Source organism: Martes martes (assembly GCF_963455335.1).
Source record: "Martes martes genome assembly, chromosome: 10".
NCBI classification, from domain to species: Eukaryota; Metazoa; Chordata; class Mammalia; order Carnivora; family Mustelidae; genus Martes; species Martes martes.
In genome coordinates this window covers 18072540-18091908 of record NC_137898.1, presented here as the reverse complement: position 1 = coordinate 18091908, position 19369 = coordinate 18072540, and the positions used below count along the sequence as shown (strand labels likewise).

Below are 19369 nucleotides of genomic sequence, written 5' to 3'. Positions count from 1 at the left end.
GTCTGTTCAGGTTTTCTATTTCTTCCTGGCTCAGTTTGGTAGTTTATATGTCTCTAGGAATGCACCCATATCTTCCAGATTGTCAAATTTGTGGTGTATAGTTGCTCATAATATATTCTTATAATTGTTTGTATTTCATTGGTGTTGGTTGTGATCTCACCTCTTCCATTCATGATTTTATTTATTTGGGTCCTTTCTCTTTTCTTTTTGGTCAGTCTGGCCAGGGGTTTATCAACTTAATTAATTCTTTTAAAGAACCACCTCCTGGTTTCATTGATTTGTCCTATTGTTTTTTTGGTTTCTATTTCATTGATTTCTGTTCTGATCTTTAATTTTTCTCTTCTCCTCCTAGGTTTAGGTTTTATTTGCTGCTCTTTCTCCAGCTCCTTTAGGTATGGGGTTAGGTTGCATACTTGAAACCTGTCTTATTTATTGAGAAAGACTTATATTGCTATATACTTTCTTCCCAGTATTGCCTTTGCTGTGTCCCAAAGATTTTGAACAGTTGTGTTTTCATTTTCATTTGTTTCCATGAGTATTTTAAAATCCTTCTTTAATTTCCTGGTTGACCCCTTCATTCTTTAGTAGGATGCTCTTTAGCCTCCATGTATTTGAGTTCTTTCCAACTTTCCTCTTGTAGTTGAGTTCTAGTTTCAAAACATTGTGGTCTGAAAATATTTAGGGAATGATCCCAATCTTTTGGTACCAGTTGAGACCTGATTTGTGGCCCAGGATGTGATGTGTTCTGGAGAATGTTCCATGTGTACTTGAGAAGAATGTATATTCTGTTGCTTTGGGATGGAATGTTCTGAATAAAGCTGTGATATCCATCTGGTCCAGTGTGTCATTTAAAGCCTTTATTTCCTTGTTGATCTTTTGTTTAGATGATCTGTCCATTTCAGTGAGGAGGGTGTTAAAGTCCCCTACTATTATTGTATTATTGTCGATGTGTTTCTTTGATTTTGTTATTAATTTGTTTATATAGTTGGCTGCTCCCAAATTAAGGGCATAGATATTTAAAATTGTTAGATCTTCTTGTTGGATAGACACTTTAAGTATGATATAGTGTCCTTCCTCATCTCTTATTATAGTCTTTGGCTTAAAATCTAATTTGTCTGATATAAGGATTGCCACCCCAGCTTTCTTTTGATATCCATTAACATGATAAATTGTTTTTCACCCCCTTACTTTAAATCTGGAGGTGTCTTTGGGTCTGAAATGAGTTTCTTGCAGACAGTATAGTGATGGGTCTTTTTTTTTTTTTTTTATCCATTCTGGTACCCTGTGTCTTTTGATTGGGACATTTAGCCCATTTACATTCATGGTAATTATTGAAAGATATGAATTTAGTGCCATTGTATTGCCTGTAAGGTGACTGTTACTGTATATTGTCTCTGTTCCTTTCTGGTCTATGTTACTTTTAGGCTGTCTCTTTGCTTAGAGGACCCTTTCAATATTTCCTGTAGGGCTGCTTTGGTGTTTGCAAATTCTTTTAGTTTTTGTCTTGGAAGCTTTTTATCTCTCTATTTTCAGTGACAGCCTAGCAGGGTATAGTATTCTCGGCTGCATATTTTTCTCATATAGTGCTCTAAATATATAATTCCAGTCCTTTCTGGCCTGCCAGCTATCTGTGGATAGGTCTGCTGCCAATCTAATATTTCTGCTGTTGAATTTATAGACCTCTTGTCCAAGCTGTTTTCAGGATTTTCTCTTTGTCACTGAGACTTGTAAGTTTTACTATTAGATGATGGGGTATTGACTTATATTTATTGATTTTGAGGGGGTTCTCTATGCCTCCTGGATTTTGATGCTTGTTGCCTTCACCAAATTAGGGAAATTCTCTGTTATAATTTGCTCCAATATGCCTTCTGCCCCCCCCTTTTTCTTTTGAGATCCAAATTATTCTAATATAGTTTCATCTTATGATATCACTTATCTCTCAAATTCTCTCCTTGTGGTCCAGTAGTTGTTTATCTCTCTTTTCCTCAGCTTCTTATACTCCATCATTTGGTCTTCTATATCACTAATCCTCTTCTGCCTCCCTTGTCCTAGCAGTGAGAACCTTCATTTTTGATTGCACCTCATTAATAGCTTTTTTTGATTTCAACTTGGTTAGATTTTAGTTCTTTTATTTCTCCAGAAAGGGATTTTGTAGTATCTTCCATGCTTTTTTCCAAGCTCAGCTAACACCTTGATAATCATCTTTCTGAACTCAAGTTCTGACATCTTACTAATGTCCATATTGATTAGGTCTCTAGCTGTCAGTACTGCCTCCTATTCTTTTTTTGAGGTTTTTCTGCCTTGTCACTTTATCCAGATAAGAATAAATGAATGAGAGAACAAAATACTAAAAAGGTAGCAATGACCCCAGAAAAATATACACTAACCAAATTGGAAGAGACCCAAAACTGGTGGGAGAAGAAAGAGAAAAAAAAAAATCTGTGTGTGTGTGTGTGTGTGTGTGTGTGTGTGTGTGAATATACACACACACATATATATTAATTAGATTGGTGAATCGAACAGGGTCACACACTTGATTTTGGTGTATTTGGTCCGTTAGAAGAAACTGCCTCCTAAAATTTTAAAGAAAGAAAAACATATATCTATATATATATATAAATAAGGGTAAACACGATGAAAGGATGGAATATGAATGTAAAGATGAAAATTAAAAAAGATTCTAAAAAAGGACTTGATAAGAAGTTGGTTGAAAAAGAAAAAAAAGGAAAGAATGTAATCAGGCTGGAGACTAGAACAAAGCCATGTGCTAGATTTAGGGTATATTTTGATCTGTTAGAAGAAACTGTATCCCAAAATTTTAAGGAAAGAAAAACCTGTATGTATACAAAAATAAGGTTAAATACAATGAAGGGATAGAATATGACTATTACAATGAAAATTAAAAAAAGATTTTAAAAAGGGTATTGATAAGATAAAATGGTTAAAAAAAGTTAAAATAGGAAAGAGGAAAAATTTTAAAAATAGAATAAGAAAAAATAAAATAAAAAAAATTTAAATGAAAAACTAAAGAATCATGGGAAAAAAGCCATGAATTCTGTGCTGTATTTCCATAGCTCTGAAGTTTTGCAGTCCTCATTGACTGGTGAACTTGGTCTTGGCTGGATGTTCTCATTGAACTTCTGGGGGAGGGGCCTGTTGCAGTGATTCTCAAATGTCTTTGCCTGAGATGGAACTGTACTGTCCTTGCCAGGGGCCAGGCTAAATAATCTGCTCAGTTTTACTCTCAGGAGCTTTTGTTCCCTGAATGCTTTCTATACAGCTTTGGAGGACAGGAATGAAAATGGTGTCTTCCCAATCTCCGGCTCTGTAGGAGCTGAGAGCACAGGGCCCCACTCCTCAGTGCACCCTCAGAGAAAAGCAGTCAATCACTCCTGTCACCCTGGTTTTCCGTGCTCACCTAGCCTGTGACCCACTGTTTCTATCTCTGGCGCACAGCCTCATTTGGAGTGTCTAAACCCATCAGATTCCTGCAGCACACTCCTGTGCTCCTCCTCCTGGAGGAGGAAGGAGGGGATCTCCCTGGATCTGCCACTTGTGGGGTTCCTGCTTGAAGAGCAGTGGCCTAACTATGCCTTGGATCATGGTTTAAGGTAACCCTGAGCTGAGAGCCCAGCCCTCATCTCTGTCTCTGTAGCTGGATTCCCTGCTCTGATACCTGGGAGCTCTGCTACACTCAGACACCCCTGATCTTTCTGTGACCCTGTGGTTCCTGAGACCACCCTGTCCCTGTGAGGGCTCCAGCTCCTGCTTACCTTCTGGAGCATCGTCCCTCAGGGGAGCAGACTTCTAAAAGTTCTGATTTTGTGCTCTGTAGCTCTACTGCTTGCTGGGAGCCGACCCCTCCCTCCATGGTCTATCTTTCCATATGTTGCTTCAGATTCACTTCTCTACATATCCTACCTTCTAGAAAGTGGTCACTTTTCTGTTCCTAGAATTGCTGCTCTTCTCTTCAATCTCCTGTTGAGTTTGTAGGTGTTCAGAATGGTTTGAGAACTATCTAGTTGAGCTCCTGGGACCTGATGATATTTAGGTTTCCTATTCCTCTTCCATGTTGCTCCTCCACCCTTTCCTATTGTTTTTCAAAGTATCTGTTTTGCTTGTTTCTGCTCTGATCTTTGTTACTTCCTTCTTTCTACTAATTTTGGATGTTGTTTGTTCTTCTTTTTCTAGTTTTCTGAGGTATAAAGTTAGGTTGTTTATTTGAGATCATTCTATTTTTTAAAAATTTTTTATTTATTTATTTGACAGAGAGAGATCACAAGTAGGCAGAGAGGCAGGCAGGCAGAGAGAGAGGGGGAAGCAGGCTCCCTGCTGAGCAGAGAGCCTGATGCGGGGCTCGATCCCAGGACCCTGAGATCATGACCTGAGCTGAAGGCAGAGGCTTAAGCCATTGAGCCACCCAGGTGCCCCATTCTATTTTCTTAAGATAGGTATTTTCACTATGAATTCTCTTAGAAGTGCTTTTGCTACATCACATACATTTTGGTATGTTGTGTTTCTGTTTCTGTTTTGCAGTCTCAAAGATTTTTTTTAAATTTCTCTTTTAATTTCTTCTTTGAGCCATTGGCTATTCAGTAGCATATTGTTTAATCTCCATATATTTGTGAATTTTTCATTTCTCATAATTGATTTCTTGTTTCATAACATTGTGGTCAAGAAAGATGCTTGATATGATTTCAGTCTTCTCAAATTTATTATGGCTTGTTTTGTGGTCTCACATATGATCTCTCCTAAGGAAACATTCCGTGTTTCCATGAGAAGAATGTGTATTCTTTTGCTGTTGGATGGAATGTTCTGCAAATGTATTATGTCCTGATGGTCTAACATGCAGTTTAACTCCAGTGTTTTCTAATTGATTTTATGTCTGGATGATCTTCCATTGGTAAAAGTGGGATACTGAAATCCCCTACTATTATTTTATTATTGTTTATTTCTCCCTTCAGGTCTTTTAATATTTGCTTTATATATTTAGATTCTTCTATGTTAAGTGCATAAATATTTACAAATGTATCTTCTCATTGGATTGACTTCTTTATCATTACATAATGACCTTCTTTGTTTTTTATTGTAGTCGTTGTCTTAAAGTCTATTTTATTTATGAAAGTATAGCTACCCCTGCTTTCTTTTGGTTTCCATTTGCATGGAATATTTTTCCATCCATTCACTTTAGGTCTGTGTGGTGACTAACATAACATATTGAAATTTTTTTAAAAAAGCTGAAGAGAGAATTTTGTAAGCAGCTTATAAAGTTGGGTCTTATTTTTTAATACATTCAGCCACTCTATCACTTTGATTGGATAACTTAGTCCATTTATATTTAGAGTAATTATTGGTAGGTATGGACTAACTATTGCCATTTTGTTAATTGTTTCCTGGCTCTTTGTAATTCTTTCTTCCTTTCTTCTTGTATTGCTCCTTTTTTGTGATGATTTTCTATAATGGTGTGCTTAGATTCCCTTCTCTTTATCTTTTGTGTATTAATTATAGGTTTTTGCTTTGTGGTTACCATGAAGTTTACATAAAACATCTTGTATTAATAATAGTCTATTTTAAGCTCATACCAACTTAAGTTCAAATATATATGAAAGCTCTACATTTTTAATCCCCACCCATTTTATATTTTTGATGTCACAATTTACATCTTTTTATCTTGTGGATCCATTAATGAATTATAGTAGTTATAGTTATTTTTAGTACTTTTGTCTTTTAACCTTCATATTAGAGTTATAAGAGATTTACCTACCACCATTACAACACTGGAATATTCTGAATTTAACTGTATTTTACCTTTGCCGTTTAGATTTATATGTTTTTAGATTTATGCTTTCATGTTATTAATTAGTGTCCTTTCAATTTAGCTTAAAGAACTCCCTTTAACATTTCTTGTAAGGCTGGTCTAGTGGTGAAGATTCCTTCAGTTTTTACTTGTCCAAAAAACTCTTTCTCTCTCCTTCAATTCTGAAAGACAGCTTTGCCAAGTCAAATTTTCTTGGTTGGCAGTTTTTTTCTTTCAGCACTTTGAATATATCACGCACTCTCTTCTGGACTGCATAGTTTCTGTGAAAAATATGCTGACCACCTAGTGAGGGTTCCTTAATATGTAACATGGTGTTTTTCTCTCACTGCTTTAAAGATTCTTTAACTTATGAAAACTTAATTATAAAGTGCCTCAGTGTGGGTCTCTTTGGAGTCATCTTATTTGGAACTCTCTGAATTTCCTGGATCTGGATGTCTATTTCCACCCTCAGGTTAGGGAAGTTTTCATTATTTCTTTGAATAAGCATTCTGTCCCTTTATTTCTCTCATTTTCTTCTGGGACCCCTGTAATGAGAATATTGGTCTCTTTAGTGATATCCTATAAGTCCCTTATGCTATATGCTCTCTTTTTCATTCTTTTTCCTTTTTACTTCTGTTTGAATGAATTCCACTTCCCTTTCTTTGAGTTTACTGATTCTCTGTTTTACTTGATGTGGTCTCGTATTAACCTCTATTGAATTTTTCAGTTCAGTTTCTGCATTCTTTAGCTCTGTGAGTTCTCTTTGGTACTCTCTTATATTTTTGTTGAAAATTTCACTTTGTTCATGCATTGTTCTCCTAACCTGGGTGAACATATTTATGAACATTATTCTGAACTCTTTATCAGATAAATCACTTAACTCCATTTCATTATGACCAGTTTCTGGAGTTTTATCTTGCTTTTTTGATTGGAACACATTCCTCTGTTTATCTGTTTTTCTTGACTCTCTCTTGGTTTCTGTGCATTAGATAAAACCACCACCTCTCCTAGACTTTTTAAAAGATTATTTATTTATTTATTTAAATGTTTACTTATATTATTATGTTCAATTAGCTCACATGTGGTATATCATTAGTTTTTGATGTAGTCACCTCTCCTAGTTTTGATGAAATGATGTTTTGTAGGGAACGAACCTACTCATTCAGTCTGGCCTGAGCTTTTGGTCATTTCTCAAATCTGTGAGCAGGATGCTTTCTTTGTGTTTAGTAGCCTTCAGTAGACGAGTGTGTGCCAAGACCTGTAAGTGTCCCAAAAGGGAAGATCTCATCAGCTTCAGGAAACAGATTGAAAACTAGATCCTCAGGCAGCAACTTTAGAGGAAGGAAATAAGCCCCTTTCAGGGAAAGGCTGGGAAGTGGGCATTTCTTGGGGCTAGCTGGTTAAGAAGTGTTTCGTTGTTTGATGTAGTCCTATGGGACCAGTGAATTCAAGCTCCACTGCCCACCAGAGTCAGGTGGTGGAAGGGGGTGTACTCTGGGGAGCAGCCTCAAAACCTGGGCACCAGATATGTGTATAAGCTCTAGCCAGGGAGACACTGATGACTTGGAATGGGCCAGAGGGTGAAGGTGGAGATGGTGTCCAGTGGCCTTCTTGGTTTCTGGGGAAGATTGCAGTCAGCCCCTACTGTGCTAAATTAGAAGCCTGATGCTTAGGCATCAGCTTTTAAAGTATGCAGTTAAGCCTCTTTCAGGGAAAGACTTGGAGATAGACATTTCTGTCTGCTTCCTCTGGCTGAGTCTTGGGGAAATAGCCTCATTGTGTTCTCATGAGCCCATTAACTGTTTCTTTGCTATAATTTTGGAGTCTCATGGATGCAAGCCTTGTTGGTTTTCAGAGATCCTTACCATTGACAAAATGTGTTTACTTTCAATTTCACCTCATGTAATTCTCTATATAACCCTGGGAAGTGGTAGGAAATGTAGTTATCTGCATTTTAAAATGAGATTTAAAACAGAAAAGACAAAGGATAGCAAGATCAATGTCAACATTTGTTTTTGGTATCATTCCTTTATGTTTTAATATCATTCCAATATTTTGATATTATTTCTTTATATTACCTTATTAGAATACATATGCCTGACATTCCACATCAGTTAGAGATATTACTCAGAGGCAACAGTACTATACATTATGTAATGGACTGTGTTTAGGTGTCAGAGTTCTCTGTAGAAACATTTAATCCACTCAGGGTGATGAGTATATTTCTTTGCCTAACATCAGACTACTAGTAACTGGTAGAATAGGCCCTTCAACCTAGGTCTTTAGACTTTAAATCCAGAACTATGCTATATTTAACTGTTTCTCATGGGATAAGGTTTAAGGGATGATGGTTGACTTGTTCCCAGCAACTCATGTGGAAATGGGTAGAACTGAGGCTATAGCAATCCCATTGAGTTTCATACCAGAGTCTCTCTTATTTCTGACCAACAACCTCTCCATCCACAGTCTCTTCATGGCATTTTTCACTTCCATGTTTCTCAGGGTGTAGATCAGGGGGTTTAACATGGGTGTAATGATGGTGTAGAACACAGCCACCATCTTGTCCTCAGTAAAAGTGGTGGAAGGCCTTAGGTAGATGAAGAGGCAAGGGACAAAAAACAAGATCACCACTATAATGTGGGAAGCACATGTGGACAGGGCCTTGCGCCTCCCCTCTGATGAACGGGTCTTAAAGGAAAGCAAGATGACAATGTAAGAGCCTACAAGAATGACAAAGCAGCTCAGGGAAATCATGCCACTGTTGGCTATCACAATGAGCCCTACCACATATGTGTCTGTGCAAGCTAGCTTCAGTAAAGGGTGGACATCACAGAAATAGTGGTCAATCAGGTTGGGGCCACAGAAAGGCAGTCGTACAGTGAGGATAGTCTGGATAAAGGAATGCACAAACCCTCCTAACCAGCAGGTTACCACCAGTATGGAGCAGACCTTCCGATCCATGATGGTCATATAGCGTAGAGGCTTACAGATAGCCACATACCTGTCATAGGCCATCACTGTGAGAATGAAGATCTCTGTGCAGCCAAAGATATGGCAGAAAAAAAGCTGCACCATACAACCAACAAAAGAGATGCTCTTGACTTTGGCTTGGGAATCAACAATCAGCTTGGGGGCTGTAACGGAGGAATAGCAGATGTCCACAAAGGATAGGAAACTAAGGAAGAAGTACATTGGAGAGTTGAGATTTGGACTCCTTTGAATGGTCATTATAATGAGAAAATTTCCAGTCATGAGCATCATATAAAAGAGTAAAAACAAAAAGAAGCATAGTTGCTGTACTTTCTCATTTTGGGAAAGACCCATGAAGATAAATTCAGTAACATTATTTTCCATGGAACCTGGGAAATTCACAAGAGAGAAATACAGTGCAACTTTACCTATAGGAAAAAAAAAGAAGAAGGATAATTAGATTTGGGCACATCGTATCACAACATTGTTATTAAAAAAAAAACAACTATTCTCAAAATTTCTTTCTCACTTTAAGGTACTGGTTTGGGTAAAGTCTGTTTTTTTTTTTTAAATTAACATATAATGTATTATTTGTTTCAGGGGTACAGGTCTGTGATTCATCAGTCTTATACAATTCACAGCTCTCACCATAGCACACACCCTCCCCAATGGTCTATTTCTTTAAAATTACCAGGGATAGGGGAGCTGGTGGGAGGAGAGAGAGAGAGACAGACAGAGAGACAGAGAGACAGAGAGAAAGAAAGGAAAAAAAAAGATCTGATAGGCTTTGAACAGATTTAGTGATGTAGTCTTGGCTCTCTTCTTAAGTGTCAGTTGTCCGACACAATTTATTGTTGCACCAGAATTTAAATTAAATCTCTGTGTTAAATCAAGGTTCCAAGTGGTAACCTCTAGTCTCTTCATTTGAGAATGCTTTTCATCCATTTTCCAGTTGGTGTATGGAATCTACAAAAGTAAGCACACACACACATACACATTTGTGATCATATGTATGTAAGTCTTAAAATGTGCACTTTGAGTCAAACCCAGGATGTAATTACCTTTTTTTTTTAAATTTTTTATTTATTTTCAGCGTAACAGTATTCATTGTTTTTTCACCACACCCAGTGCTCCATGCAATTGTAATTACCTTTTTATGAGACCCCTTGGGCTCCCAAATTCCTGACAGACTGACTGGCTTTGTCATATTTTTGATTATTCCAGAACTTCACTCTTTGTCCCTTCTTATATGTCTAAAAGTTGGGAAACATGTATAGAGTCTTCATGAAAAGGGACTACCATCTTCAAGATGCTAAGACTTCAGATCCTAGTTGACATTAGTTGTTATAAAATATGGAAACGAATTAACTCTCAAGTAGGTTTAGATCTTTTAGATCTTAACAATGACCAACTGTGAGTTCTGGGACAAGTTACTTACATTGATAGAGACCCAGTTTCTTTGGTCATTGGTATAACCTCTACATGCATACACCAGGGTCTCCTCTGCTTTGGCCTATGTCATGGACTTTGGGATGATCATTTCACTGTGATGGATCATTGTCATTGAATGTAGTTTCTTTGTTTCATTATCCCTGTATTCCTTTGAACCAAAAGATGTGTGAAAGGGAGACAATGTGTATCTTTATCTTTGTATTGCCTGAATACAAATACTACTCTCATAAGTTTGACAATTCATTTAAACCTCAATTTCTTCATCCTTCAAATGGAAACACTACTGAATGCTTCAAGAGAGATATTTTAAATACCAAACCTAGCCTGACATATAGTAAGCACCCAGTAATTATGCCCTCTCATTTTCTAACTAGGTTACCAGTACTTAACACATTTTATGGTGAAAAATTTCAAATGTATACACAATGGAGATAACAGTAGTATAAACTCTAATATATTGATCACTCAGATTAAAAAATGATCCATATTGTACTACATTTGCATCATCCCTCCCTCTTCATTTTTTTGTTAGGGTATTTTAGTGTCATTCCCAGTCATCATGCCATTTTAACCACTACATGCTTCATTTTCTGTATTTCTGGGGAATATTCTCATGTGAAGGTAAGGCTCAATCACATCTAACAAAATTACCAGGAGTTGCTTGATATCAACCCATTCCTGGTTTGTTGGAGCCATGTTTTGCTCCTGTCTCTCCATACAGTGCTTAGTTGAGTGCTTACAATATCTGTTCCATGTGCTAGGGTAGTGCACTGTGGCTACTGTGTTTTGAAATGTGTACAGTGGGACTAAGAAACTGAAGTTTTGGTTTTATTTAAATTATTTCAATTTATTGAAATAAAAAACCTAAAGCAATGTAAAATATTATGATATAATAAAATTTGGATATATTGGGTTAGATAAAATATTAAATATTATTAAAATCAATTCTACCTACTTGTTTTGCTCTTTTATGTGGCTACCAAAACATTTAAAATGACAGTGTGGCTTCCATCATGACCAGGTAGGATTTATCCCTGGGATGCAAGGGTGGTTCAACATTTGCAAATCAATCAATGTGATAGAACACATAAATAAGGGAACACACAAGAACCACATGGTCTTCTCAGTTGATGCAGAACAAGCATTTGACAAAATACAGCATCCTTTCCTGCTTGTATAATGTTTCTATCACACAGAGCTGTACTGGGGATTAGGCTCTAGTCTAAGTGCTTAATCATACTATTTCTTGTAATTATATAGAGTATGTAGAATTATTCCCATTCTTCACATAAGGAATAAAAACCAGAAAGTTAAACTAGCTTTATCTATGGTCATGTAACTAGTCATTGATGAAACACAGATTCAACCTTGATACATTTTCTTAGCATATGCTACTTTATATCATAAATGTACAATTTCCATTGGCATTTATTTAAAAAATATTGATAATAGCTTTGGGATCTTCTTTATTATTTTAATGTTTCTGGGATATGAATTGCTCCTTTAATTAACTTCAAACAAAACTTAATTCACCAAGATAGACGCCAGTACTCTGATAAGTTAGTGACTTTCTGATGTCCTGTGTTCTTGGAAGACCCATCGGCCTTGTCACCAAACAGTAGTTTCTGCTACAGGCTAGGAACAATCTCAGAAAATGGAACAGACTATGGCAAAGCATATTCAATGTCATTTCTCCATCTAGAGTCTGGGTCTCAGTAGGATCCTTTGTCTCACTGTTCCTCCCCCCACTGTCATCCTGGCATGTGGTGCTGGGCCTAGACATGGATTATTTCACAAACCAGAATACATTAGTACCCTTCAATCTGTGTTAGAATGAGGACAGAGGCAAAAATCTAATGATGAGAGTTTAGGCATCACTAAATGCTAAATTTCAGTGCCTTGACTAAATGCTGACTCACTGAAAAAATTTATCCACAGACATTTCTTGAGAGAGGTGGCTTTCTAAAAGTCTGCGGTAGAGGGATTTCCTGACCCCTGTAGATGTCCTCTGTTTGTTTTTATCATAATATTTAAAATCTCTGTCTTTTAGACTATGTGTGTGTCTCCCCCAATAGATTGTGTCACTTAAATGCAGAGACCATTCCTCAAGACTTGACCCAGTGCCAGACACATATGTTAGGTACTCAGTAAATTTTGTAGGAAGGAGAGAGAGGAAGAAAGAAAATGAGAGTTACCAGCTTGTGAATCTCTCTAGATGGTCTGGCTTCAGACTACCTATTGTTTAGCGTAGAATATTGGTTAAAATTACCAAATCAGATAGAGCTGGATTGTCAACCCCCAGGCACACCAGTGCTGGCTGTGTGCCTTTAACCAATTAGTCTAGCTATTTAATCATTGTCTTAATCTGTAAAATAGGGATAAATAGTTCTCAGCTCACTGAGTTGGTGTGAGAATTAACATAGTGAATGCATAGGGGTGCTGGGTGGTTCAGTTGGTTAAGCATCTGTCTTGGGCTCAAGTCATGATCCTGGAGTCTTGGGATCCAGCCCTGCATTGGGATCCCTGCTCAGTGGGAAGCCTGCTTCTCCCTTTGCCCCTCCCCCAACTTGTGTGCGCGCTCTCTCTCTCTCTTGCTCTCTCTCAAATAAATAAATAAAATCTTTTTAAAAAATAAATAAAATCTTTAAAAACATAGCAAATGCATATAGTGCTTAACATAGTTTTTGGCCCATAAGAAACACTTAAAATGTTAGTTATTCTAATTTTTATCCTGCACATCATAAATATGGGAAACACAAAATTAAAAAAAAAAGTGATAAAAGTGATTTCACTTACCTGGAGAGTGTGAAGCTCTTCCTTCCCATCATTTCCTACTTCTGGGCCCTATGAATCCTCTACCCATTTATGACCCCTCCAAACACCATCCCTATTCCAATTTCTGTAGTTTGTGCATGTATGTTTTTTTGAAAAATAGTCTGTCCCCCCCCCCATTTATTCTGTAGAATTGCTGCCTGGGTCAAAAAGCAAAGTTATTTGTCTTGGACTTGAAGCAAACATAAGTCTACATTAAGGTCTTGGCAGGTTTCAGTAAACAGTGAGGACAGAGGGTAAGTATGATCGAAACTTGTGACTTTGGGGATCATCATGATGGTTAACTTACTCTCTCCCTGATATCCAGAGTTGTCCTCCAGCTTAGTGTAAATTCAGTCAAAGGCTTTTCAAATCCCAACTCTATGGATTGGGAAGGAGAAAGAAAAGCCCCCTGATACCCAGAGGATACAGTGTTCTGTGTCATTGTCTTAAGTAATGAGCTCCTATGAGCCTTTGAGTTGCTTCCCCTGTTGAAAGTTCTTACCAGAGATACAAGTAACTTTCCTCACTGCATTGGCCAAATGTGAGGCCACTTGGGAGAAGGCTTTTTAGAGTGGATTCCTCTGTTTTTATGCCAGTAGAGGTGAATCATCCTGGATTTCCTGTCTGATTCCCATCCTTTAATCTCACAACTGTGGATTCTATTGATTAAGCACTTACTATGTGTCCTCCATTACCATAAGCAATTTACATGCATTCCACAGTTTCTTTAATATTTAGGGCTTCAGTTGAGTTGACATGAAGTAATTGTGACTGTTGTTTGAGGCTCACTATCACCATTGTTCTATGCATGACATACTTCAGTATTAATTTAATAAATCACTATAAACCAAAATGTAATCCATCAGTTACACAGTGTGGATAAATTACATCTACCTGTGCATGCCTTTCCCTAGCTCAACCCATTGCCTATCCTTGAATGTCAGGAAGTTAAAGATATTGTAATGCGTATTTTCATGTGTTCTAAATTCAAATTTTACCAAAGTTGAACATTCTTTCATGACTTGAATGATATTTGGATAATTTCTTAAGGTGACTGCTTTTTTTTGGGGGGGGGTTCAGTTTTGGGTTATCTATCTCTTATTTATTTGTAGAGTTTCTTTTTATATAATCTGGCTTTTATATAATCTTCATAAAAGTCCTTTGTCATCTCTTTCTCTCTCTATTGGTACATCTATAGCATCTCCTCTTCTAATTTTTTAGCTTGTCTTTTCTCTTTTAGTGATATTTTTTGATGACTAGAGATCCTTAATTTAATGTATTCTAATTTATTAGTATTTCCCATTATGATATGTGTTATGGACTGAATGTGTCCTCCAAAATTCATATGTTGAAACCCTAACTCCCAAGGTGATGTTATTAAGAGATAGAGCTTTTAGGAGGTGATTAGGTCATAGGGACAACACCCTCATGAAAGGGACCACAGGAAACCTCTCATCCCCTCCACTGTATAAAGATACAGCAAAAAATGCCTTCTCTGGACCGGGAAATGTGTTCTCACCAGACACTGAATCATTTGGAGACTAGGCTTTGGACTTCCCAGCCTCCAGAACTATGAGAAATAAATTTTTATTGTTTGTAATCTATCTACTCTGGTATTTTGTTATAGCAGCCCAAAAGGACTAAAACAATAGTACTTTTTATGTCTTCTTTAAGAAATCCTTCCCTATTCCAAGTTCATAAAGTTATTCCCTACATTAATATTTAGATGCTTTATTATTTTACTTTTCACATTTAGATCTAAAATCCATCTGGAATTAATTTTGTGAGGGAGGGGACAAGACAGATTAAAAAATTTTTTTTTAAATATTTTGTTTATTTATTTGACAGACAGAGATTACAAGTAGGCAGAGATGCAGGCAGAGAGAGAGGGGGAAGCAGGCTCCCTGCTGAGCAGAGAGCCCGATGTGGGGCTTGATCCCGGGACCCTGAGATCATGACCTGAGCCAAAGGCAGATGCTTCAATCCACTGAGCCACCCAGGCGCCCCAAGACAGATTTATTAATATGAAAATCCTACTGAATTAAAACCATTTATTGTCAAGCTTGCCTTTTATCCATGGCTTTTCTGTGCACCTTTGTAATAAACCAGATGTCCACATACACGTCTGCCTCTGGTTGTACACTACACTGTTGGTCAATTTATCTTTGCATCAATGTCTGTCTTACTAACTGTAATCTTGCAATAACTCTTGAAAATAAGTAGTGTAAGGCCACAAACTTTGATTATTTAAAGGTGGGCTGGCTATTTTTTGCCTTTTGTGTTTTCATGTACGTTTTAAAATATGCTTATAAATTTCCACAAAATATCTTCAGGGATTTTATTTGGGATTATAATAAACCTATTGAAGTTGAGTGTATTTGGCACTTTAATAACCTTGAATATTAAATGGTGCATCCTTTAATTTATGTAGGTCTTCTTTAATTTTTCTAAATGCTTTCTAAATGTTTTCTAATTTTCAGTGTTGGGGGTCTTACAAACAGTTTGAAGATTTATTTATAGGCTTTCTACTTTTGCCTAGAATGTAGAAAACTGGAAAGGGTTTTTTTTTGTAGCCATGAACAGGAAAATCTAGATAAATAATAAATTCATAACTTTTTTGTGTACTGTATTAGAAAGGTGAGGTTTTGGAGCAACCAAATATCCTGAAATATAGACCCCTCCAAGCAGAGATGAAACACAGCATTGTTTCACTGGGAAGCATTGAAGGAAGAAATGCCAAGAGCCATATAAGTCATAAGAAAAATATGGATAAGTTAAAAAAAAAAGCGAATTGCTTAAAGGCCATATGTGGGCTAGTATGAGAGTACAGAATGCCTGAGAGCCACAGACACAAGGGGAGTTCATGCTCACTTGTAAGATATTCTCTATAGAGGCCATTTGTATGTCTTTGGTGAAGTGTCTGTTGATGTCTTCTGCCCGTTTTTTAAAAATTTTTATTTTGATAAACATATAATGTATTTTTATCCCCAGGGGTACAGATCTGTGAATCGCCAGGTTTACACATTTCACAGCACTCATCATAGCACATACCCTCCCCAATGTCCATATCCCCACCACCCTCTCCCGTCCCCCCTCCCCCCAGCAACCCTCAGTCTGTTTTTTGAGATTGAGTCTTTTATGGTTTGTCTCCCTCCCAATCCCATCTTTTCATTTTTTCTTTTCCTACCTCCCCCCAACCCCCCCCACATTGCATCTCCACTTCCTCATATCAAAGAGATCATATGATAGTTGTCTTTCTCTGATTGACTTATTTCACTAAGCATAATACCCTCTAGTTCCATCCACGTCGTCACAAATGGCAAGATTTCATTTCTTTTGATGGCTGCATAGTATTCCATTGTGTATATATACCACCGCTTCTTTGTCCATTCATCTGTTGATGGACATCTAGGTTCTTTCCATAGTTTGGCTATTGTGGACATTGCTGCTATAAACATTCGGGTGCACGTGCCCCTTTGGAGCACCACGTTTGTATCTTTAGGATATATACCCAGTAGTGCAATTGCTGGGTCATAGGGTAGCTCTATTTTCAGTTTTTTGAGGAACCTCCACACTGTTTTCCAGAGTGGTTGCACCAGCTTGCATTCCCACCAGCAGTGTAGGAGGGTTCCCCTCTCTCTGCATCCTTGCCAGCATCTGTCCTTTCTTGACTTGTTAATTTTAGCCATTCTGACTGGTGTGAGGTGGTATCTCATTGTGGTTTTGATTTGTATTTCCCGGATGCTGAGTGATGTGGACCATTTTTTCATGTGTCTGTTGGCCATCTGGATGTCTTCTTTGCAGAAATGTCTGTTCATGTCCTCTGCCCATTTCTTGATTGGATTATTTGTTCTTTGGGTGTTGAGTTTGCTAAGCTCTTTATAGATTTTGGATACTAGCCCTTTATCTGATATGTCGTTTGCAAATATCTTCTCCCATTCTGTCAGTTGTGTTTTGGTTTTGTTAAATGTTTCCTTTGCTTTGCAAAAGCTTTTGATCTTGATGAAATCCCAATAGTTCATTTTTGCTGTTGCTTCTGTTGCCTTTGGCGATGTTCCTAGGAAGAAGTTGCTGCGGTTGAGGTCAAAGAGGTTGCTGCCTGTGTTCTCCTCAAGGATTTTGATGGATTCCTTTCTCACATTGAGGTCCTTCATCCATTTTGAGTCTATTTTCGTGTGTGGTGTAAGGAAATAGTCCAATTTCATTTTTCTGCATGTGGCTGTCCAATTTTTCCAGCACCATTTGCTGAAGAGGCTGTCTTTTTTCCATTGGACATTCCTTCCTGCTTTGTCAAAGATTAGTTGACCATAGTGTTGAGGGTCTATTTCTGGGCTCTCTATTCTGTTCCATTGATCTATATGTCTGTTTTTGTGCCAGTACCATACTGTCTTGATGATGACAGCTTTGTAATAGAGCTTGAAGTCTGGAATTGTGATGCCACCAACTTTGGCTTTCTTTTTCAATATTCCTTTGGCTATTCGAGGTCTTTTCTGGTTGCATATAAATTTTAGGATTATTTGTTCTATTTCTTTAAAAAAATGCATGGGATTTTGATAGGGATTGCATTAAATGTGTAGATTGCTTTAGGTAGAATAGACATTTTCACAATATTTGTTCTTCCAATCCATGAGCATGGACTATTTTTCCATTTCTTTGTGTCTTCCTCAATTTCTTTCATGAGTACTTTATAGTTTTCTGAGTATAGATTCTTTGCCTCTTTGGTTAGATTTATTCCTAGGTATCTTATGGTTTTGGGTGCGATTGTAAATGGGACTGACTCCTCAATTTCTCTTTCTTCTGTCTTGTTGTTAGTGTAAAGAAACGTGACTGATTTCTGTGCATTGACTTTATATCCTGACACTTTACTGAATTCCTGTACAAGTTCTAGCAGTTTTGGCGTGGAGCCTTTTGGGTTTTCCACATATAGTATCATATCATCTGCAGAGTGATAGTTTGACTTCTTCTTTGCCAATTTGGATGCCTTTCATTTCTTTTTGTTGTCTGATTGCTGAGGCTAGGACTTCTAGTACTATGTTGAACAGCAGTGGTGATAACTGACATCCTTGCCGTGTTCCTGACATTAGCGGAAAAGCTTTCAGTTTTTCTCCATTGAGAATGATATTTGCAGTGGGTTTTTCATAGATGGCTTTGATAATATTGAAGTATGTGCCTTCTATCCCTACACTTTGAAGAGTTTTAATCAGGAAGGGATGCTGCACTTTGTCAAATGCTTTTTCGGCATCTATTGAGAGTATCATATGGTTCTTTTTTTTTTTTTTTTTAAAGATTTTATTTATTTATTTGACAGAGAGAGATCACAAGTAGACAGAGAGGCAGGCAGAGAGAGAGAGAGGAAAGCAGGCTCCCTGCCGAGCAGAGAGCCCAACGCGGGACTCGATCCCAGGACCCTGAGATCATGACCTGAGCAGAAGGCAGCAGCTTAACCCACTGAGCCACCCAGGCGCCCTCATATGGTTCTTATTCTTTCTTTTATTAATGTATTGTATCACACTGATGGATTTGTGGATGTTGAACCAACCTTGCAGCCCTGGAATAAATCCCACTTGGTCGTGGTGAATAATCCTTTTAATGTACTGTTGGATCCTATTGGCCAGTATTTTTTTTTTTTAAGATTTTATTTATTTATTTGACAGAGAGAGAGGGAGAGAGAGCGAACGAGCACAGGCAGGCAGAGTGGCAGGCAGAGGCAGAGGGAGAAGCAGGCTCCCTGCTGAGCAAGGAGCCTGATGCGGGACTCGATCCCAGGATGCTGGGATCATGACCTGAGCCGAAGGCAGCTGCTTAACCAACTGAGCCACCCAGGCATCCCTATTGGCCAGTATTTTGGTGAGAATTTTCACATCTGTGTTCATCAAGGATATTGGTCTGTAATTCTCTTTTTTTGATGGGATCCTTGTCTGGTTTTGGGATCAAGGTGATGCTGGCCTCATAAAATGAGTTTGGAAGTTTTCCTTCCATTTCTATTTTTTGGAACAGTTTCAGGAGAATAGGAATTAATTCTTCTTTAAATGTTTGGTAGAATTCCCCTGGGAAGCCGTCTGGCCCTGGGGTTTTGTTTGTTTGGAGATTTTTGATGACTGTTTCAATCTCCTTACTGGTTATGGGTCTGTTCAGGTTTTCTATTAATTCCTGGTTCAGTTGTGATAGTTTATATGTCTCTAGGAATGCATCCATTTCTTCCAGATTGTCAAATTTGTTGGCGTAGAGTTGCTCATAGTATGTTCTTATAATTGTTTGTATTTCTTTGGTGTTGGTTGTGATTTCTCCTCTTTCATTCATGATTTTATTTATTTGGGTCCTTTCTCTTTTCTTTTT

The 19369-nt window shown here is 37.6% G+C and overlaps 1 protein-coding gene across 1 annotated transcript; it reads right to left on the bottom strand.

The window, feature by feature from the left end:
* Positions 1–8167: 8167 nt before the first annotated feature.
* Positions 8168–9202, bottom strand: LOC308350791 (olfactory receptor 4S2-like; the record flags this gene model as incomplete). Its single annotated transcript, XM_080816281.1, has 1 exon — positions 8168–9202. The coding sequence occupies exon 1, from the start codon at positions 9149–9151 to the stop codon at positions 8168–8170; it is 984 nt and encodes a 327-aa protein (XP_080672407.1). The 5' UTR covers positions 9152–9202.
* Positions 9203–19369: the final 10167 nt, after the last annotated feature.